The following is a 22851-nucleotide window of genomic DNA, read 5'->3' as shown; positions in this document are numbered from 1 at the left end:
TCCCGCTTCTCATACCACACTTGTGCTCTCCCTCCCCTGTACCTCTTTAAATCTCCGCCAGCACGAGCAGCTTCTCTGGCCTGCTCGTGCAAGCGTTGGCTTTCTCTCTGATTACACTTCCTGGCCCCACAACCCAGAAGTGATTTCAGAGGGGAGCCAGACTGCCACAAGCAGCAGACTGGAAGAGTTGTTCACGCTGGCGAAGATTTAAAGAGGAAAAGGTGGGGGGGGGGGTGAAGGGAGGACGCAAGCGTGGCATGGGGGTGGAGAGATGCCAGCGCCCCCACCATGATGGTGCCGAGGGTGGTCTGCCCCCCCCCTCACTCTCCCCCTTACTATGCCACTGAATACAGAAGCAAATTGTTTCAAGTCAATTAGCAAGGTAGTTGTAAGGAAGGAAAATGAGTATCCACTAATTGTCACCCTGTGAAACATTCCTCATCAGCTGCAAAGCCCGTTGTCTTTGGAGCCCACGTGACCACCAGGCAGATGATGGTCATGTGAACAGGGTTGTTGGCGGTCACACCTTGCCAGTTGCAGACAGACAGACTCCACTCGTACCACGTTACATGCATAAATTGCCTTTACACGGTCAAAACAAACCATTTATCCTTGCTTTCAAACTAAAAATCTAGGCACAGGTGCAGCAGTGCTTTTTCCCCAGGAGCTGGAATCACCTTGTTCTTGGGCTCTGGATGGCAATTGGGAACCCTAATTTTCAGCAGTGACTTGCAGTTTAACTCAGTAACTCTGTAGATGTTAGGTATTTCATTTTTTTAAGTTTTAAAAGCTGTTAATTCTCTGTGCACGCCCACACTTATCCAGGTCATGGGGAAGATTGACAGGCCCCTTCTGTAGATGTGGAGGGGCATTTTCAATAGGACATTTGACGCTAGATGTTTCATGCAAGACGTCAAAAGTTAGAGGCAAAGAAATGTTCATTTTCAAAACTAGACGTCCACATTTTTATTTTTGAAAATCACCGACTTAGAAGTCTCAGCCACCAGGACGTCCAACCTTAGGATGTCCAACTTTGTTAACTATTTTTTACTACAAAAATGTCCAAATCCGGCCATTTGGATGTGGGAGAGACCAGCATTGTAATGGATTGGCCATATAGACTTGACAGTAGAGCAGTGGTGCACCTTAGAGGGCACTCTATGAACTTCACATAAAAAGTGCCAGAAGTACATCTCACCATAACCCCCTTAGAATTTATGCTGAGCCCTCCCAAACTCTCCCCAAACCTACTATACCCACCAGTATACCACCCCAATAGCTCTTAAGGCTGCAGGTGGCACCTTTATAGCAGTATAGTATGGTTTTGGTGGCCTCATATTTTCCACCAGAAATGTACTGTTTAGAGTGACTTATGGGCCTGGGTCCTCCTCTCTATGGTTCACTAGCCCACCCACTCTTCTGGAGTCTGTCATGGAAGAAAACACCCTCCAGGGATTCAAGACAAGGTTAGACAAGTTCCTGCTGAACTGGAACATACACAAGTAGGGCTAGTCTCAGTTAGGGCGCTGGTCTTTGACCAGCGGAGTGCTCGGCATGTTGGACCACTGGTCTGACCCAACATTGGCAATTCTTATGTTCTTGTGTGAAGCTCTACTAGGCTTTCCCATCTAGGTGCTGTTGTTCTAGATACAGTGTTTCATTCAGATTTTTGTAGAATGGGAGGGGGTTAATGACCACTGGGGGAGTATTAGGGGAGTCATTACTTAAATCCTCCAGTGGTCATCTAGATCCTCAGATCCTTTTAAAATAGGTTTAGCTCAGAACATCTAAATTTCATCCAAGACATCATGGGACAGGTTCAATTATTACCGCAGGACGTCCAAGTCTAAGCCCGCCCAAAACATGCCTCCATCACACTTCCCTTTAGTTTTGAACGCACAGCGGCTAAGACGCCTTGCACGACATCCAGATAAATGGTTTTGAAAATTGGCACTGACGATTAGGTCAGTGCCTGTCCTGGGGGACCCCCAGCCAGTCGGGTTTTCAAGATATTCCTAATGAATATGCATGAGGCAGATTTACATATAATACAGGTGACAGGCATGCAAATCTGCCTCATGCATATTCATTAGGAATATCTTGAAAACCTGACTGGCTGGGGGTGCCCTAAGATAAGTTTAAGAACCACTATATTAGGATGTCTAAGTGCCGATTTATGCCATTTTTTGGATGTCATAGTGTTTTGAAAATGCCCTTAATAGTATACCTGTTAGCAGATGGATTGGTGGAGGTTTCTTTGGTAGTCAGATCCTGACAACTAGTACAAGGCTGGGGTTTGACATAGAAACATAGAGTATGACGGCAGAAAAGGGCCGTCGGCCCAACAAGTCTGCCCACTCAAGAACTCTCCCTCCCTTGAGAATCCATCTTTTAAGCATAACTCTGTAGCAACCCCATCTGTTTGTCCCATCATCTCTTGAAGTCGAGCACGCTACTGGCCTCGACCACCTGGCATGGAAGACCATTCCATCGATCAATCACTCTTTCAGTGAAGAAGTATTTCCTGGTGTCACCATGAAATCTTCCCCCCTTAAGTTTTAGCGGATGCCCTCTTGTCGCCATGGGACCCTTAAGAAAAAAGATTTCTTCCTCCACTTCAATGTGGCCCGTGATGTATTTGAATATTTCTATCATGTCCCCCCTATCTCTGTGCTTTTCGAGAGAATATAAGCGCAGTCTGCTCAGACGTTCTTCATATGGGAGATCTTTAAGTCCTGAGACAATCCTAGTGGCCATTCTCTGGATCGACTCCATTCTCTTCACATCCTTTTGATAATGTGGCCTCCAGAACTGGACACAGTACTCCAGGTGAGGTCTCACCATGGATCTGTATAACGGCAGTATGACTTCAGGCTTTCGGCTGATAAAGCTCTTTCTGATTCAACCCAGCATTTGTTTAGCCTTTGCTGAAGCTTTCTCCACTTGTTTGGCAGCTTGTATATCTTCCCGGATGATTACTCCCTTTCTGCAACAGTTCTTGTTAAGTTTTCACCATTCAAGGTGTATGTTCTGCATGGATTTCCGCTTCCAAGATTACCTTACATTTTTTGGCATTAAAGTTTAGCTGCCAAGTACTGGACCATTGTTCCAGTAACAGTAAGTCCTGTTCCATAATGTTGGACCTGGTTGCACTATCAGGTTCTGTTGCCCTGCCCACAACGTTGCATATTTTAGTGTCATCGGCAAATAATGTAATTTTGCCTCGAAGTCCCTGAGTCAAATCCCTTACAAAGATGTTAAATAGCATCGGTTCCAAGACCGAGCCGTGTGGCACTCTACTGGTCACTTTCGACGTTTTTGAGGGAATACCGTTTGCCATCACCCCTTGAAGTCTGCCGCTAAGCCAGTCTTCTACCCATGCTGTCAGTGTTTCTCCTAATCCTAACGTGTTCATCTTGTTCAACAACCTACGGTGTGGGACACTATCAAAAGCCTTACTGAAGTCCAAATACACGATGTCCAGGGACTCTCCCCCATCCAGTTTTTTTGTTACCCAGTCAAAGAAGCTTATCAGATTGGATTGACAAGACCTTCCCTTCGTAAAGCCATGCTGGTGGGGATCCCTTAATCTTTCGTCCAATCGTGTCCAATCTGTTTTTAATCAACGTTTCCATGAGTTTACTCACTATTGATGTGAGACTCACCGGTCTATAATATTCAGCCTCTGACCTGCATCCCTTTTTGTGGAGTGGGATAACGTTGGCAGTTTTCCAGTCCAAGGGAACTTTTCCCTTGTTTAGGGAAAGATTGAAGAGTTTGGCTAACGGTTCTGCCAGGACATCTTACAATTCTCGAAGTACTCTAGGGTGTAGATTATCTGGGCACATAGCTTTGTTTACTTTTAGTTTTGATAGCTCGTAGTAGACGTTGTTCGTGGTAAATTCCATTTCCCGGAATGATAGCAAAAATTTACCCACCTCCACCTCAAAAGTCTTTCCCAAATTCTTAGCATATGAATGTAACAATAGCCATGTCTTTTCTTCCGGTGATTTTCATGTTGAGAAAATGTCATTCAAATTGCTCTTGGGCTCACGGTTCTCAGCACTTATTTCCAGCACTGTTTTTATATCTTTATTTGAAATTCTGTTCTTTCTGCTGTATAGCCCCTTGCTCTGCTTCCTTCCCCTGCTAAAAGTTTTCAGGATATGGAGTTCCATTGAGGCTTAAGTGTAACTTGTTCTCTGACTGATAATGTTTTTTTACTACTTGTACAGAAGGAGTTAATATATTGCTGTCAGAGGCGATGCATTAACCTCTTTGCATTACCCCAGTTACTGACACTGTGCAGAATGTAGGGATTCTAGTGCTGTGGAATGTACATGTTAATGGCAATATTTGTCTGTGAGCCTTTTTGTTGGTGGGAGCTTTCATATATTGCACAAGTTTACACACTCACTATAGATGCTATAGATGCTAAAGGTATTCACTTGAAGATAAAGTACTGTAAACCCCCTTGTTGCACAAATGTATGATGTCATCCAACAACACCAATATGGAACATGTTTCGAGAACTTCTAGGAAAAACCCAAAGGCCCTGCACTTTCTTCTTTTCCATTAACTGCTGCAGTTGATTGCTGTGTTGGATTTTTTGGAATAATTTCCCAGCCATAGGACCTCTCTTTTTTTTCTATAGGGTAGTTTGCCTTCCAAGTTTTATTTAAAATTTGATTAAACGCTTTTGCAAATTTCTAAGCGGGTTACAATTAAAAACCAGGGAAGAACACTTAGGTCATACAAGACTAAAACAAGACTGTTCCTATCATGAACAAAAGTGGAAGGAGGGTAGAACTACAGTTGTAATAGGAAAGAAACAATGAAAGGAAAACCCAAAAGGAAGGGTACAATGGGAGCCTAAAAAGGCTACGTTGTCACTGTGGAGAGGTTAATTATTTGGGGATGGACCCCCATGTTTGCCACTAGCTTCAGCTCTCAAATGCATCATTAAACAAGAAACTTTTAAGAGAGCCTTTCAATTTATCTAACCGTGTTTCAGCTCTGCTAAAAGAAGGCAGGTTATTCCTTCCTACTTTCGTCTCCTTTTGACGTCACACAGTATAGTTTTCTGGTGATGTCAGAGAAGAAGGCCAGGCCCTTCAACACATGTCCAGATAATAGCCACAGGTATCCCGAGAACTAGACTGGATTTGTATGTTCTGAAGATTGAGTTGAGAAGTACCCCTTCTCTAGGATATTGGCAATGGCTATCTGAATATGCAGTATGTGACTGTTTCATCATGAAGAAAAGTTCTGGGCCCAATGAATAGGCCCTAAAGGCAATGAAGTACATGCGTCCTGGAGCTGCATCAACCACTAAAGCTTCAGATGTGTCAAAGAAGGTGTCAGTTCCTTCGATACCTGAGGATTGTCCAGAAACTGAGACCAATTTCTGTCTCCCAGTTCAGGTCATGCATTGGACTTTGAGCTTTGAACAATGGAGCTAAAGAACAGCACTAAGGACTGATTGAAAGAGAAGATCCATCAATGCTAACCCCCTTGCACAGCTGAGAGCAGGAACATACTGCAATGAGCAGAGATTGCATATGAGAGAAAACTTTGCCTCTCATTCAGTGGTATCCTCTCTCAATCCTTAAAATGATGAATGTAATTCCACAATACATATAGTTTTAACTACATTTGGGGCTGGGGGCAGTTCTGGATGCATGTTTTGAGCAGAATCAAGATTCATTTGTTGACTCTCTGTGCATTATGTTCAATAAAAATTTGCTTATGAAAAGTCTCTACACTGTCACTTTTCAAAGATAGAAGCATGTGCATACTTTCCCTGGAGAATTTGGGATAACGTCCAGTTCACAAGCAAAAACAACTCAGACTTTATACCAAAATGCACAGTTTGAAAATTACCTCTAGAATGTTCAGCCAGCTTTTTGTTTCTTTGTCTCAGCCTGCAATTGCTGCTTTGAAGAGAACACGTTCTAATTGGATAGTGTCAGTGGCGTACCTAGGGGGGGCGTACCTAGGGGAGATCTGCCCCAGGTGCACGCCCCAAGGGGGTGCACAGGAGAGAGCTGGACAGGGGACCTGCGGAGTTAAATACATCTCGAGCCGCGAGGCTCGTCTTCTGTTCCTACCTGCCCTGCCGCTCACATGTAGCCAATCGGAAGTCTTCCCCGATGTCAGCACTGACGTCAGAGGGAGGGCTTAAGCAAAGCCTGCCCTCCGACGTCAGCGCTGACGTTGGAGAATACTTCCGGTCGGCTATTTGTGCGCGGCAGGGCAGGCAGGAAACAGAAGACAAGCCTTGCGGCTCGAGCTCTGTTTTGCTGAGAAAGTTGCAAAGATGGGCTGGGAGGCAAACGCAGAACACAAAAGGGGAGAGGGAGTGCGTTTTGGACACAAGGCATGAACTTGGGAGAGGAAGGGAGGGAAAGAGATGCTGAGGTGGGGGATGGAATGGGTTTTTGGACACAGAAGGCATGGACTTGGGAGAGAAGAAGGGAGGGAAAGAGATGCTGAGGTGGGGGAGGGAATGGGTTTTTGGACACAGAAGGCATGGACTTGGGAGAGGGGAAGGGAGGGAAAGAGATGCTGAGGTGGGGGAGGGAATGGGTTTTTGGACACAGAAGGCATGGACTTGGGAGAGAGGAAGGGAGGGAAAGAGATGCTGAGGTGGGGGAGGGAATGTGTTTTTGGACGCAGAAGGCATGGACTTGGGAGAGAGGAAGGGAGGGAAAGAGATGGTTGTGTACACGGGGAATAGAAGAAAGGAGAATTTTTGGTCATAGGGAGGGAGTGAGATACAGATAGTGGCATACCAAGGTGGGAGGGGGGGTCCGTCTCGGGTTTCGTCCCAAGGAGGTACACAACTGGCCACCCTCCAATGTTCTCCCTAGGCCGGCAAACTGCGGCTCTTTAGCCACTTGAGTGCCACCACCGCCATCGGGAACAGGCTGGCGCCGAGTTCTCCCTGCTTTTCCCTGTGGGGCCGACCAACTCTCGCCACCCGCGTCAATTCTGACGCTGCCTGGCTGGCCTAGAACGTCCTCTCCGACGTTAGAATTGACGTCAGTTGGCGAGAGTTGGTCGTCCCCACGGGGAAGAGAAGCAGGGCGAACACGGCGCCGGCCTGTTCCCGATGGTGGCTGTGGCAGCCTATTCCCCAGTGGCGGTGGCAGCATTTTCCCAATGGTGGTGGCATAGGGGAGGGCAGGGAGAAAGAAAGAAAGGGGGGATAGGGAGCCAGAAAGAAAGAAAGGGGGGCAGGGTGAAACAAAAAAAAATGGGGCAGGAAGAGAGAAAGAAAGACAGACATACAGAACGAAAGAGGGTATGGAGAGAGAAAGAAGGGGGCAGGGTGAAACAAAGAAAGAAATGGGGCATGGAGAGAGAGAGAAAAACAGACATACAGAAAGAAAGGGGGTATGGAGAGAGAGAAAAAGAAAGAAGGGGCAGGGTGAAACAAAGAAAAAGATTGGGGAGGGAATGAGGTCTGGAGGAGAGGAAGCATACAAGAGGCTGAAAGAAGGGAAGAAATATTGGATGCACAGTCAGAAGAATAAAGTGCAACCAGAGACTGATGAAATTACCAAAGGTAGGAAAAATGATTTTATTTTCAATTTAGTGATCAAAATGTGTCTGCTTTGAGAATTTATATATGCTGTCTATATTTTGCACTATGGCCCCCTTTTACTAAACTGCAATAGCGTTTTTTAGCGCAGGGAGCCTATGAACGTTGAGAGCAGCATGGGGCATTCAGCGCAGCTCCCTGCGCTAAAAACCGCTATTTCATTTTAGTAAAAAGGGAGGGGAAATATTTGTCTATTTTTGTATAGTTGTTACTGAGGTGACATTGCATAAAGTCATCTGCCTTGACCTCTTTGAAAACCCGCGGAATATAAATGATAATTAACATTTTCTCTGCGTACAGCGTGCTTTGTGTTTTTAAAATTTTATTGTTGGTAGATCATTTTGACTTGGCCACAAAGGTAAGGGGGAGGGAGGGAGGGGAGCTGCTGAAAGACATCTAGTAATCCTTGCAGGCTTGACTATGCAGGGAATTATTTTTGTAAAATCATGTTTTGTTATGTGACTGGCATTATTTAGACTTTAATTTCCATGAGTGAATAGAATGAAAATTTTATAAATTACTTGCTTGTTTTTATGTGCGTGCGCTGAAGGAAAGTGGAGAGAGAGTGGGCTGAGGACGCTGAAGGGAAATGGGGAAGAGAGAGTGGGGAGAAGACGCTGATTTATAAATTGACAATTGTACAGAATATTGTTTCTTTTTATACTTTAATATAAACAATTCAAGGCTTGTGTGGATGGAATCAGGTGGTTTGCGGGGATGGGGACCGAGCTTACGGGGATTAGTCCAATAAAATGGTATTTTTTTATTTCTCATTATTTGTTTTATTTTTATTTGTTAATTTGTAAAGTGGTGATTGTTATGTATCAGTTTTTTCAAATTTACATCTACTGTCTTTATATTTTGCACTGTATTAGAGGACATGTGTTACTGTTTTTGTGGTGTTGCATTGTATCCAGGGTCTGGTTTCTTGGCGGTTCAGTTTAACTTTTGTCTACATATTTCTATTTTTAGTTTGTGATTATTCCATATTGGGCGAGGGTGTATCTCTGTTCTGTGTGTATGAAAAGAACATAGTTTTCAGTTGGCAATGACTACAGGATCAATTGACTGTGCGGGATCTGGCTTGTTTAGTTTTACAATGTATGTGTTGGTGTTCTAGTGCTCACTGCAGTGTTTAAGATGCTGCTTTTTCCTAGGTACATCTTGTTGTGCGATATGTGGATTGTTACTAAAAATCATAGTTTTCATATAGATGGGGGGGGGGTAAAAAAATGATGGGCCCTGGGTGCCACATACCCTAGGTACGCCACTGGATAGCATACTTTATATTTTTCATGTGTGCCCAAGTAAGCGTGGGCTTGGAAGTATTAACTTTAGCGCGTTCTAAATCGGCAAGCGCGCCTTAGTAAAAGGACCCCTCTCTGCTAAATTTGACTCTCTGTGTGTGTTAACTACTTCAGCTTGTCTGCGGTGTTTTTTGCTCAAATGTTTAAAGAAAATAGACTGTTTACAGTCCAATTCTTTAAATGTGAGTTTGCAAACCACTGGACCCCTGAAGAAGGCGTGTTCACCAAAACATGGACCATGTAGGGTCTGGTTGGATTTTTATCACAGTATTTTTTATCATTGTACTTTTTTAATTGAATTTTCATGGTTTTATATGTCAGTGTTTAATAAATTATCTCCAGAACATCTGTATCCACAGTTCTTGTTTTTGTTTTCATCAGTGGATTGTTTTCACTGTGGATCATTGGGTCTCCCCATTTTTCTTTGTTGTGTTTAACTGAAGAAGATCAATCTATATTGCACACATGTAAATTTATAACCCATTTGTCTGTGCATTATGTATGTCAACCTTGTAACCCGTTCCGAGTTCATTGAGGAGGACAGGATATAAAATGAACCAAATAAATAAATGTCGAGTTCAGACTCTTTAGAAGAGATGTACAAAGTTGTGACGTGATTTTGTAGGCAACAGAATGGGGAGGGTCGCAGGGGCCACAATCCCAACAATAGTTTGTGCAATACTGCATAAGCTACTACAGTGCTTGGGGTGGAGCTGGAGATTGGGTTCATTTGTTCCCTGCAACCCCAAAGATATTCCACTACCCCTGGTCAATATGTATACATTGACATCCTACTGTTTAGACACAGATTCCTGATGCAACAGCAAGTTTACTCCCCTGTTACAAAACTGTAGCGTGGTTTTTAGCGCCGGCCTCGGTGCTAACAGCTCCAACCTCGCTACGGTTTTCTAAAAGGGGAGGTTAGTTCTGAGTGCTTGCTGCCCTCCCCCCCCCCCCCCCCACACACACACACACTGGTCCTTTATTACTTTTTGTGTTGTCTTTCAAAAAAAATGCATCCTCTTGGTGTATTGTTCTGAGATTTTTCCACAATTTTATTGAAAATGACTGCTAGGAGCGGAGAAATGACCTTGTGGTTGTGAGTTTGATTCCCACTGGGCAAGTCACTTAACATTTCATTGCTCCAGGCACAAAATAAGTATCTGTCTACAATATGTAAACCATTTTGATTGCAACCACACAGAAAGGTGGTCCTATCCCCTTTACCCTATCTGGGTGATTTTGCCTTGTCTTTATATCAGTCAAAGTTACATACTTAAAAAGGGTTGTCTGAAGATAATGGAAATCACAAGTCCTTCCTCATTCATTTTATGTATTTACTAGTTTTTTAGCCCGTTACATTAACGGGTGCCAGAATTGATGTGTAGACCTAGGCATTTCTTTCTTTCTCTCTGCCCCCTGTCTGTTTTCCCTTCTCCCTTACTTTTACCTCCCCCATGTCCAGCAGCACCGCTTCTCTGCTCCCCCTGTCCAGCAATAGCCCTTCTCCCTTACTTGCTCACTGTCCAGCATCCGCTAGGCTGGGCAGCCTCGGGGTTTTTGCTAGGCCGTCCCGCTTCACATTATCGAAATGGGCTGGCCTAGCAAATTCCCCTCGATTGCTGCCACTGCTGGTCCAGGGGTGAGAAGGAGAGGCGTCGTCAGAAGTCAGCTGGCGTCGGAGATCGGGGCAGGAACGTTGCTGGGGAAACCGCCGTACACTTCGCAAACCGCCGAAGGCTCCTACTGCGCATGCGGCGACACGGAGCCATGGATCAGGGATCACGGCCGCACAAAGTTTCAACTGCGCATGAGCGCTAAGGGTTTTATTATAGCGGATTTTTTGAAGAAATTCACCCAAGATGAACATTTCAGACGTAGGCAATAAACAATTACAACAGAAGAAAACATTCAAATAATAGTACACATTACAGTATGTCATAGTACTATATGCTACTGACAGTGTCAACATAATACCCATTATAACATCTTAATAATCAGCACTGGGTCTCTTCAAGTTTCAAGTTTATTAAAAATTTGTTTGACCGCTTAATCCAACTTCTAAGCGGTTAACATAATAAAATTACACAAAAACAGATTAAACATATTAAAACAGGGAAGACAAATGACTTACTCAAACATACGGCAACAAAAGGGCAGATGGGGAGGAACTACAATAAGTATAGTATAGTTAAGTCATAAAGGCTAAAACAGTAGGTTAGGTAAAAAATTGTTTAAAAAAGGAAAAGAAAGAAAGTGGCCATTTAACAAAAAGCGTCTCGGAATAGAAATGTTTTTAGTGCTATTTTAAATTGTTTTATATCTAATTCGTTACGGAGATTTATAGGCAGTAAATTCCAAAGAGAAGGGGCAGTGACAGCAAAGTTGTTGGTGCGTAAAGTATTTATTGATTTTAATGATGGTATAACTAAAAGATTTTGAGAAGTGGAACGAAGGGATTTTGTTGTTACGTACGGAATTAAAAGACTGTTAATAAAATCAGGTTGGTTATTCATTTTAGTTGTAAATGTTAAAAGTAAAATTTTATAATTAATTCTGTATTCGATTGGCAGCCAATGAGCGTCGACTAAAAGAGGGGTGACGTGATCATATTTCTTTGCCCCGCTAATGATTTTAATAGCGGTATTTTGAATGATCTGTATTCGTCTGATCTCCTTTTTTGTGATACCCTTATAGAGGGCATTACAATAATCTAAACACAAAATAACCAATGAGTGAATTAAAGTTTTCAATGCGGCAGCTTCCAGTAACTTAGAAAGGGAACGAATCATTCTTAATCTATAGAAACATTTCTGGACGACTGTGCTGATATGAGAATGATATGAAAATTTACTGTCAAGAGTAATGCCTAAAAGTTTATTAGCATAATAAGAGAACTGGGCACTATGTGGAATTGTTAGATGTGACCAGAGGAACTTTTGAATTTTGGAGGGGACGGAAATGGGTCCATGTAGACCTGTCAAGTCTCCTGCCTTGAACAGGAGACTCCTGGCTTTAGAAGGCCATCTCTGCCCAAAATCAGAAATCTCCTGCCGAATGTGAAGGACTTGGATGCCACTGTCTAGTTTTTTTCTTTCCTTTTTTTTTAATTTATGTTTTAGATATCTCCAAAAATTCCAAAATATTCAAAGAATTGAAAGATAGTTGGGAAACATTCCCAGCAATGCTGTTAGATGATTTTTTTTTTTTTTCTTAAACAGTAGGAAATAGTATGCCCAAGCTATAGGAAGGCATACAGTCTTAGATATCGTCAATGTGTATATATGCCTTGAGTCAACAACTGACCCATGACTGCATGCACAGTGAAGAATCCTCCCTGTGATGTTTCAAGGCAGAGTACAGGAGAGGTTTGCCATTGCCTTCTCCTGCACGGTGTCTAGCTCCACTATGTTGCTGCTGCCCAACATAGGGCCCTGCAGGCTACACCACCTGGTATTCCCCAGTGTTCCCCCATCTAGGTACTAGTCAGGTCTGACCCTGCTTGGCTTCTGATAACAAGAGTAGACCTACCCAGGGCAGCCAGACCATAGGTGTATCTTCAATACCTTAAACAAATACATCTTCAATAAAAATACTCCACAAGTTAAGTAAAAAAATACAAGTGCAAAAAATGCTATAAAGTGCCAATAAATATTAATAAAGTGCTCAGTCACCAACCGATCTGTGCAAAAAGTACTAATAAAAGTACAAGCGCCGGTTGTAAATAGGGACCATCATAGCACTGGCAACAAGTCCCTTAACCTTCCATACATAAACAATTTGTAAGCTTCTGCCATTTCTGTCTTAAGAGCAGGCTATGAACTTCTCCAAACCTTTTTTAAACCCGGATATGCTAACCACTGCAGCCACATTCTCTAGCATACTTACTACACCTCCAAGCCACTCTACCTCTGGAGTGCCTCTGGCAGAGCCAAATTGGAGAATGTGGGAGTCTTATCAGGCCACAGATAGAAGTTACCAGGACTTCAGGTTAAGTTTGGCTTCACTTTCCTTTTCCCCAAATGCTTGAGACTCTAACACACACCTTAATTCCCATCATTTTAGGTCCACCTCTCCTACTTAGCCTTTTCTCTTTCTGCACTTGATTACAAACAGCTTCAAATCTCACAACCGATTTGCATCTTGCTGTGAGATTAACAGGAGGAAGTTTCAGCTGCCAGATTTTAAGCTGTTCAGGATTCCAGAGCTGGCAGAAAAGTGTTACAGAAGGAGTGGAGTGGGAACATGAGCTGGGTTGGGAGGTGGGTTCAAAATCTTTGATTGAAAAAAATACTCCCCCTTGGTATCTCTGCTCCATGTCTGAACTTATAAAATGGCATCACCCTTCAATGTGACTGGTGATTCCTCTATTTTCAAGCAACACCTATGATAGATAAGCGGCATCATTTTCTGCATTCTAAAGTTTCAAGAAAAGCCATTTTCACTAGGTGAAGAAAGTGATGGAGGGTGGGACATTCTAGCATGCTTTTACAGAGGAATACTCTGTGAATGCCCAATGTGCATGGCACAGTAACACACAGCATATATAATCTATGCTTGAGTGAGTACCACACAGAGGAACCTACATGTGGAACTCGTATGTAAACCTACATTTATGAATCTGTGATAAAGGAGGCCATGCTCTGCACTGATCATCTAAGGGTCATCTTTCAAGATGTTTCCATGTTGGGGATTTTTGTGGGTCCATATCACTGAGGCAGGATCTCGTACGAAGAGAGACTGAACAAATTGCAGCTCTACACTCTCGAGGAACGTAGGGAGAGGGGAGACATGATCGAAACATTTAAATACCTCACAGGACGTGTCGAAGTGGAAGATGATATTTTCTTTCTCAAGGGACCCTCGGCCACAAGAGGGCACCCGCTCAAACTCAGGGGCGGAAAATTTCATGGCGACACCAGAAAGTATTTCTTCACAGAGAGAGTGGTTGATCATTGGAACAAGCTTCCAGTGCAGGTGATCGAGGCAGACAGCGTACCAGACTTTAAGAATAAATGGGATACCCATGTGGGATCCCTACGAGGGTCAAGATAAGGAAATTGGGTCATTAGGGCATAGACAGGGGGTGGGTAAGCAGAGTGGGCAGACTTGATGGGCTGTAGCCCTTTTCTGCCGTCATCTTCTATGTTTCTATGGCTACTGCGAGAGAGATGTGCGTAGACATGGGGAGAGGATGGCGCAGTGGTTAAAGCTACAGCCTCAGCACCCTCAGGTTGTGGGTTCAAACCTGTGCTGCTTCTTGTGATCCTTGGCAAGTCACTTAATCCCCCCCCCATTTCCCCAGGTACATTAGATAGATTGTGACCCTGCTGGGACAGACAGGGAAAAATGCTTGAGTACCTGAATAAACTCATGTAATCTGTTCTGAGCTCCCCTGAAATAACAGTATAGAAAACTGAATGAATATATGTATACCGCACTGAGAGCTATTTATAAACATGCATACTGATGTGGACATATAAAACATGCAGTCTTAAATTAGCTTCATGTATTATTCAGAAAGGGCCTGGGGAGGGGGGGGGCAGGAATGGTTTAACCTTCAGTCTCATGGGTCTAATGTTATTACATCCAGCTTGGTGGTGCATCTCCTTACATGTGAAAGGTCTCTGTCTCCTGCAGGCTGTGCATTCCTGACCTATTGTGCCAGAGACTCTGCTATCAAAGCCCAGACTGCACTGCATGAGCAGAAGACTTTGCCAGGGGTGAGTGCATCCTAGTGAACAGAGCACTATGGTTTCTTGTCCCAGCTCTTAAACACGTGACTCTTACATTCTGTCTAGGTCTTGCATTCTGCAGGAAGCAATTAAGGTTGGGGGTTCCAAGAATTAGGTCTGTATCTAGTGTAAGATCTTGTCACACTGAGGTGCAAAAATCACTTGTACCAAATCATAGCTAAACCTGACATACGACACAGCTTGGGGTGCGCGTTATTATACCTTGGCTGAATGTTAACAGGTGACGTATATGTTCTTATTGGCTGATGCATGGGCATTATCTCCCAGCAGGGTTGCCATAGAAACACTTTCAGAAACGCAGGGACAGCTTTTGGCTTTTGCTTTCTTTCACAATTGCTAAAGCTTCAGAGTTTGCTCCCCAACAGGAAACTATGATCTGATCATTTGCAAGCAAAGGCTAACTATTGAGCTCGAGGGGCCATGCTAGTAATATAAGGCTGAGCATTAAAAGAGTGGGTCCTGCTTTGATCATGCCTGAGAGGAATGTGGTCATGATAATGTGCCTGGTGAACTCTACTTTATCCCCTAAAACGACCCCATTGATTATGATTTAGAATAATTTGATCATTATAGTAACAGCGGAAGATAGGCCCAAATTGACCCATCCACAGTCTGCCCCATTGCAATTTGTTCAGTTCCCTAGCCTGCTGCCCTCCCTTCCCCCCCATTTCTTTTACATTAACCCCTTTCCTACCACTGCTGGAGAGGGTGCAGAGACGAGCAACGAAGCTAATAAGAGGTATGGAGAACTTGGAATATGAGGAACGACTCAAGAAACTAGGACTGTTCTCCCTTGAGAAGAGGAGGCTGCGAGGGGACATGATAGAGACGTTCAAAATACTGAAAGACATCGATAAAATAGAGCAGAAAAACAAATTATTTACACTGTCCAACGTGACACGGACAAGAGGACATGGTTTAAAGCTAAGGGGGGACAAGTCCAGGACAAATGTCAGGAGGTTCTGCTTTACGCAGCGAGTGGTGAACGCCTGGAATGCTCTTCCACAGGAGGTTATTAAGGAATCCACTGTGCTAGGATTCAAAGGCAAATTAGATGCACATCTCCTTATGAGAGGCATAGAGGGATATGGGTGGTAAAACTACATCAGGTGTATACCTGACTGGGCCTCCGCGTGTGCGGATCGCCGGACTCGATGGACCATGGGTCTGATCCGGAGATGGCAGTTCTTATGTTCTTATGTTCTTATGCCCTCCATATTGTATTAAAAGTACCAGCTGCTATCTATCACTCCCATTAGGCAGTTTCATTGCTTATCTTCTGATTCTTAGATAATATTAAATCCAACAGCCAGGTGCCCTTAGTATTTTATTACCAAGTTTATGACTAATTTACACCACTTATCCTAGTGAAAGCATTGGCCAATACATGTAGCTTCCCTGTGCCATTCATTTGGATTTTAAGCACAGCCACTCCCGTGCTGTTAGTTATAAGTGTTGCTCTGTATGTGTTTCCTTAGCAATATTCCTGAAATACTGGCATGGTCATGCCACTACTGTCTACTGAAACTGAATAACAGGATGCATCACAGGAAAGGAGTTAGGTGCGTTAGCAGAGCTGCAGTTTTGTAGAAGGAAGGTTCTCCAGAGAGATACCAAGCTACGCAGTTCCAAGTTTGAGACTTTTTTTTTTTTTTACCAGTCCTGGTTTTGAACTTACATCCCAAAATAGTGTGGGATTTGTACTGCTGCAAGTCCCACAATGCACCAGGATGGGGTGGTCAGAAATTCAGGACTGTACCAAAATCTTCAGTCTGGAACTGTATAACTGCCATCTCTACGGTTTCAGTGCTGACTGCTGCAAGGCAGAAATGGGAAGAATTAGCAGAGGTGTTGCAGGGAATGGTGGTTCTTGTGGATGGGTATCTCAGTACTGAAATAGTGCCTTTTTCGTTCCACTATTTCTTAAATGATAGGCCATTAAGCCAGCCATTTGACTGAAGCAGAGGTGCCAAGTTACCCATACCTGGTTTTGAACTTGTATCCCAAAGTAATGTGGGGTTTGTAGTCTCTAATTTTTCCCACTGAAATTGGTGTTGCAGGTGCCAGAATGAACTAGGTTAGAGCTGTGAGAAATTCAGGAATGGCCTAAAATCTCCCTCTGGGAACTAGATAACTTGGAAGTTCTGCTGGAGAGCATTATCAGAAGCCCTTGGACAATTGATCCCCTAATAAAAGTGAGGGGAGTAGAAGCCACTTGTCTCATAAGAACAATGTAATACATGGGGGATTGGTTCCAGGGTCAAGGCCCACTATGTTCACCAAAACAACCCAGAATTTAGTAAAAGAAAATGCATGGATACAATTTTAAAAACATATTGCTTTAATGTCTAAAGAAAATGCCAAGGCATGCCTGCAGGATACTGTACTGCTATTTCTCTGAGGAGAAAGTCCAGCACTTTTCCAAAACTGGATTATTGTAATTCACTCTACCTTGGATTGACACAGGCAAAGAATAAAGCCTTGCAGTTGGTAATTAATTCAGCTGCTAGGCTGATTACAAACACACCTAGAATGGCGCATTTGTCACCTGCCTTAAAAAAACTTCACTGGCTGCTAATAAAACAGAGGGTACAGCACAAAATCCTCACAATAGTCCACCAGGTTCTATATAGATCAGCCCTAGCATGTTGCATTGTGGAGATCTATAAATCTGGAAGGACATTGATAAAGAAAGCTATGAAAGAATATGAAGAGAAATTTGCAAAAGAGGCAAAAACCCATAAAACAATTTTTTTAGGTACATCAAAGCAGAAAACCTGTGAGAGAATCCATGGGACCATTGGATGGTTAAGGAGCAAAAGGGGTGCTCAGGGAGGATAAGGCCATAGCGGAGAGATTTATTGAATTCTTTGCTTCAGTCTTTATGGAAGAAGATGTAAGAGATCTACCTGAACAGGAAATGATTTTCAAGAGTGATGATGCGGAGGAGCTGAAAGAAATCTTGGTGAATCTGGAAGATGTACTAAGCCAAATCACCTGGACTGGATGGTATACATCCCAGGGTACTAAAAGAACTCAAATATGAAATTGATGACCTGCTGTTAGTGTCGCTAAAATTGTCTGTAGTACCTGAAGATTGGAGGGCAGCCAATATTACGCCAAATTTTAAAAAGGGCTCCAGAGGAGATCTGGGAAATTACAAACCAGTAAGCCTGACTTCAGTGCCAGGCAAAATAGTGGAAACAATTATAAAAAATAAAATTATGGAACACATAGACAAACATGATTTAATGAGACAGATTCAGCATGGGTTCAGCCGAGGAAGATCTAGCCTCACCAATTTGCTTGACTTCTTTGAAGGTGTGAATAAACATGTGGATAAAGATGGGCCAGTTGATGTAGTGTATTTAGATTTTCAGAACGCTTTTAACAAAGTTCCTCATGAGAGGCTCCTAAGAAAATTAAAAAAGTAATGGGATAGATGGCAAAGTTCAGTTGTGGATTAGAAATTGGTTATCGGATAGAAAACAGAGGGTAGGGTTAAATGGTCATTTTCTCAATGGAGGAGAGTAAACAGTGGAGTGCCACAGGGATCTGTACTGGGACTGGTGCTATTTAACTTATTTATAAAGGATATAGAAATTGGAATGACGAGTGAGGTGATTACATTTGCAGATGATACTAAACTGTTCAAAGTTGTTAAAACGCATGCAGATTGTGAAAATTTGCAGGCAAATTGGAAGAGAGGGAGTCCAAGTGGCAGATGAAATTTAATGTGGACAAATGCAAAGTGATGCACATTGAGAAGAATAACCCAAATCACAGTTACTAAATGCTAGGGTCCACCTTGGGCGTTAGTGCCCAAGAAAAGGATCTGGGTGTCATTGTAGATAATGCAATTAAACTTTCTGCCCAATGTATGGCAGCGGCCAAAAAAGCAAACAAGATGCTAGGAATTATTGAAAAAGGGATGAGACTAAGAATGTTATAATGCCTCTGTATCGCTCCATGGTGCGACCTCACCTGAAGTACTGCGTTCAATTCTGGTCTCCTTATCTCAAGAAAGATATAGCGGCACTATAAAAGGTTCAAAGAAGAGCGACCAAGATGATACAGGGGATGGAACTCCTCTCGTATGAAGAAAGACTAAAAGGTTTAGGGCTCTTCAGCTTGTAAAAGAGACAGATGAGGAGAGATATGATTGACATCTACAAAATCCTGAGTGGAGTAGAACAGGTACAATTTGTTCGATTTTTCACTCCATCAAAAATTACAAAGACAAGGGGGACAGTTGATGAAGGTACAGGGAATTACTTTTAAAACCAATAGGAGGAAATATTTTTTCACTCAAAGAATAGTTAAGCTCTGGAACGCATTGCTAAAGGTTGTGGTAAGAGTGGATAGTAGTGCTGCCCGATTCAGGAAAAAAAATAATGATTCAATTCAGCCTATTGCATCGATTTTTCAATTCAATTTGATTTTCTTGCCCAATTGGGTGTTTTTTTCAAATATCCTGGTGGGTTTATGTTATAGCCTCTTCACCCCCTTTGCCTTCTCCTACCCACACTTGTGCTGTGGTGTAAACAAAATAAACAAACAAAAAATACTTTTCCTCTCTCTGTTAAATCCTAGCTCACATTCGCGGTCTAACACCAGCTCTGGCAGGATACACATTTCAAATCTGACATATTGTAATCACAAAACAGAAAATAAAATTATTTTTTCTACCTTTTGTTGTCTGGTCATTATTCAAATCATGTTGGTCCTAGGCTCTAGTTGTCTTCTGATAACTCGCTTGCCAGGATCTCCTTCTTTCTTCTTTCTCTATGCTAACCATTCATCTTCCATTTCTGTCCTCCCCTTCTGTTTCTCTTCCCTCCCCCGGAGGTCTGGCATATTTATTTTTTTCATCTCCATCCCTGCAGCTGCAGCGATGGACCCCACCATCCCCACATCCACCATCTCTCCTTTTCTCAACTACCCTTTCATCCAGCATCTCTCCCTCCTTCCCCACCACCCCAGGGTCTACGAGTTCTCCCTTTCTCTTCCCAACTACCCTCCTATCCAGTATCTCTATCCCCCTACCCCTCCTCCACACCATCCCTTGTGTCCAGCTTCTCTCCCTTTCTGTTCCTTCCCTCCCTAAATCCTATTGTCCACCATCTCTCTCCCTCTCCTCTGTTTTTAGACCCACTATTTATTTCCCCCCACCAGTCCAGCATATGCATGTCTCTTTGAACCCCCCTTCCCTCCATCCTTCCATGTACTTCTACAATAGGGCCCCCCTCCCCCGAAGGCCTGTCCCCCCCCCCCCTGAAGGCCTGCACCCCCTGGCCTCCCGCTCTTACATTTACTTAATTACAGCAGTGGAGCAGCCTGCAGAGAGGATCACCAGTACTGTAGTGATCCTTGCAGGCTTCCATCGGCCTCCGCAGCTGTCATTCCCTGTGCCGTAGTCCCGTCCCTCTTCTGACGTCAGGGGCAGGATCACGGCAGAGGGAGGGACAGCTCCAGAGCCCGATGTCAGCCTGCAAGGATCGCTACAGTACCGGCGATCCTCTCTGCAGGCTGCTCTGCTGCTGTAATTAGGTTAATATAGAGCAAGAGGTCAGGGGGCAGGCCTTCGGGGAGGACAGGCTTCGGGGGAGGGGGGCCCTGGTGTAGAAACTGGAGGACACTGACTGCAGCACTTCCCGACTGACCCTCATCCCTTGCCCCCTAAAGCAGGAGCAGAAGCGGCCAGCCAGCAAGAGGCAGCACTGCCGCTCCTGCTTTAGGTGGCAAGGGGGGAAAGGGTCAGTCACCGAATCAGGGGGGACCAATTAAAAAAAAATTGATTTGAATTGATTCACTCAAAGTGAATCAGTGAATCAATTTGAATCGGAAATCGGGCAGCTCTAATGGATAGAGAGGTTGTGGTAACAGTGGATAGCGTAGCTGGTTTTAAGAAGGGTTTGGACAATTTCCTGGAGGAAAAGTCCATAGTCTGTTATTGAAAATGACATGGAGCAAACCCTGGATCAGTAGCATAGAATGTTGCTACTCTTTGGGTTTTGGCCAGGTACTAGTGACCTGGATTGTTGGTCTGACCCAGTAAGGCTATTCTTATGTTCTTATTAGATCAGAGGGTGGGGGGATGAGATTAACAGCAATTAAGGAAATGGGAGTGCACTATGGGCTAGATTCACTAAGCCCACCATTCAAGTTCTGATCACTTAGCGGCCCCTTTATGACCCGATTTCCCTCTGACCCGATTTACTAATCTCTGTCCCGATCATCCTCCGATCCGCACATGCAAATGAGGGGGAACGGCATTCAAATGTAGGCAGGCAGCAATTCACTAAAAAAAATGAGGGACACCGACTGGGCTGACCGATCCAAAAATAAGCGACTGCTGAGGACCAGTTGCTCAGGTCCTTTCCGACTGCCCTGTCTTCTGCCACCCTGCTCTTTGCCCTGCTTCTCTGCTCTCTGCCCCATCTGCTCTCTTCCCCGCAGTGCAAGCTCGTGGTTTTAAGCTGCAGGTTTAAAGTGGATTAAAACCACGAGCTCTCAAAAAAAAAGTATAAAACTCTGCCAGGCACAGAGGACCAGCGCATGCACAGACCATCTAAAGATGGTTTGCGCATGCGTCGGGATCGCTATTCAGTGATCCCTGCAGTCGATTGGAGTGATTCCGATCACCCACATTTGCATGCGGGCGATTTGTGAATCAGCCCTCTGGACATGGATCCCTCATGGATCGGATCCAATCCTTTAGTGAATCTAGCCCTACGTAACTAGAAAAATGAAAAATGTTTTGTATCACTGGTGTACATCTTTGGAACAATCTGCCTGGATATTTGAGACTGTGTACTGATTGTGTTAACTTTAAGAAACTAATAAAGATACAACTGTTTGTTAAGGCTTATATGCAAGACATACTAAAATTCCCATGTTACTTGTCATATGGCTGCCATAATGAATGCTGTTTATATCTATGGATTCTATGGATATACAGTACAGATAATGAATGTTACTTTGTCTTTGGATTTTATGGAATTTTATGAATGTTTGATACTGGAAACCATCTAGATTCTAGGCGGTATATAAATATGTTCAATAAATAAATAAATACTCTAGGTCAGTGGACTCAAACTCGCAGCCCGGGGGCCACATGTGGCCCTCCAAGTACTATTTTGAGGCCCTCGATATGTTTATCATAACCACAAAAGAAAAATAAAACAGAGTCTTGATTATATGTCTTTTTAGCTATAAATTACACTATTATTATTAAGACTTAGCCAAAAGGAAAGATTTATAAACTATAAAGAGTTTACCTCATGCAAAATTGTCATTTCTTTAATAAGACATTAACTATTTTTTTTGAGGCCCTCCCAAGCACCTACAAATCCAAAATGTGGCCTTGCAAAGGGTTTGAGTTTGAGACCACTGTTCTAGGTCATGTCCAGTTAGAAATGTTGCAACTTGACATCATAACCCAAAATGCCTTAACTTGAAGACTGCCGAAGATACGTTTTTATAGATGCCAAATATTTGCTCTCTTAACTGACAGTGAAGTGAGTATGCTCTTATGGGATAAGAGTAGCTGGCATATGCCCTTTTATTGTTGCTATTTGAATATCGAATACAGTAGAGTCTCGTATATCTGACCTTCTAGAATCTAGAAGGGATTCCAGGGGTGTCAAACTCAATCATATAAGGGACCGAAATCTAAAACACAGGCTAAGTTGCGGGCCAGATTTTTTATTAAGATACTTAGGGCTAGATTTACTAAGCAAACCGATCAGTTTGCAACCCCTTTACGACCCTGACCCGATTCACTAACCTTCTGGCCGCACCTGATCCAATCCACGCATGCAAATTAGGGAAATGGCATGCAAATCTAGCAAAGCAGCGATTCATTTTTCAGGCACACCGACTGTGCTGGACAATCACAAAAGAAGCGACTGCTGGGGACCAGTCGCTCAAGCCCTTTCCGGCTGCCCTACCTTCTGCCGCCCTGCTCTCTGTCCTATCAGCCCCGATCTCTTGCTGCCCAAACGCCTCCCGCTGCCCCAATCTACCTCCCTCTGTCCCAATCTACCTTCCGTTGTCCCGATCTACCTCCAGTTGTCCCGATCTGCCTCCCGCTGCCCCAATCTGCCTGCCCCGCAGTGCTAGTCCGTGGTTTTAACCTGTGGGCTTCTAGCGGGTTAAAACCATGGGAAAAAGAAAAATA

At 43.6% G+C, this 22851-nt stretch overlaps 1 protein-coding gene across 3 annotated transcripts in view; it reads left to right on the top strand.

Annotated features, from left to right (window-relative positions):
• CELF5 (CUGBP Elav-like family member 5) overlaps positions 1-22851 on the top strand; it is a 94820-nt gene that overhangs the window by 4907 nt on the left and 67062 nt on the right. For all 3 annotated transcript variants that reach the window (XM_033955023.1, XM_033955022.1, XM_033955035.1), the window contains exon 2: positions 14554-14636. In XM_033955023.1, the coding sequence (XP_033810914.1) occupies positions 14554-14636 (83 nt within the window). The remainder of the gene's footprint in view (positions 1-14553; positions 14637-22851) is intronic.

The sequence above is a fragment of the Geotrypetes seraphini genome, chromosome 8 (assembly GCF_902459505.1).
Source record: "Geotrypetes seraphini chromosome 8, aGeoSer1.1, whole genome shotgun sequence".
Classification (NCBI taxonomy): Eukaryota; Metazoa; Chordata; class Amphibia; order Gymnophiona; family Dermophiidae; genus Geotrypetes; species Geotrypetes seraphini.
The sequence above is the reverse complement of the archived record's forward strand: the minus strand, read 5'-3'. Positions and strand labels throughout refer to the sequence as shown.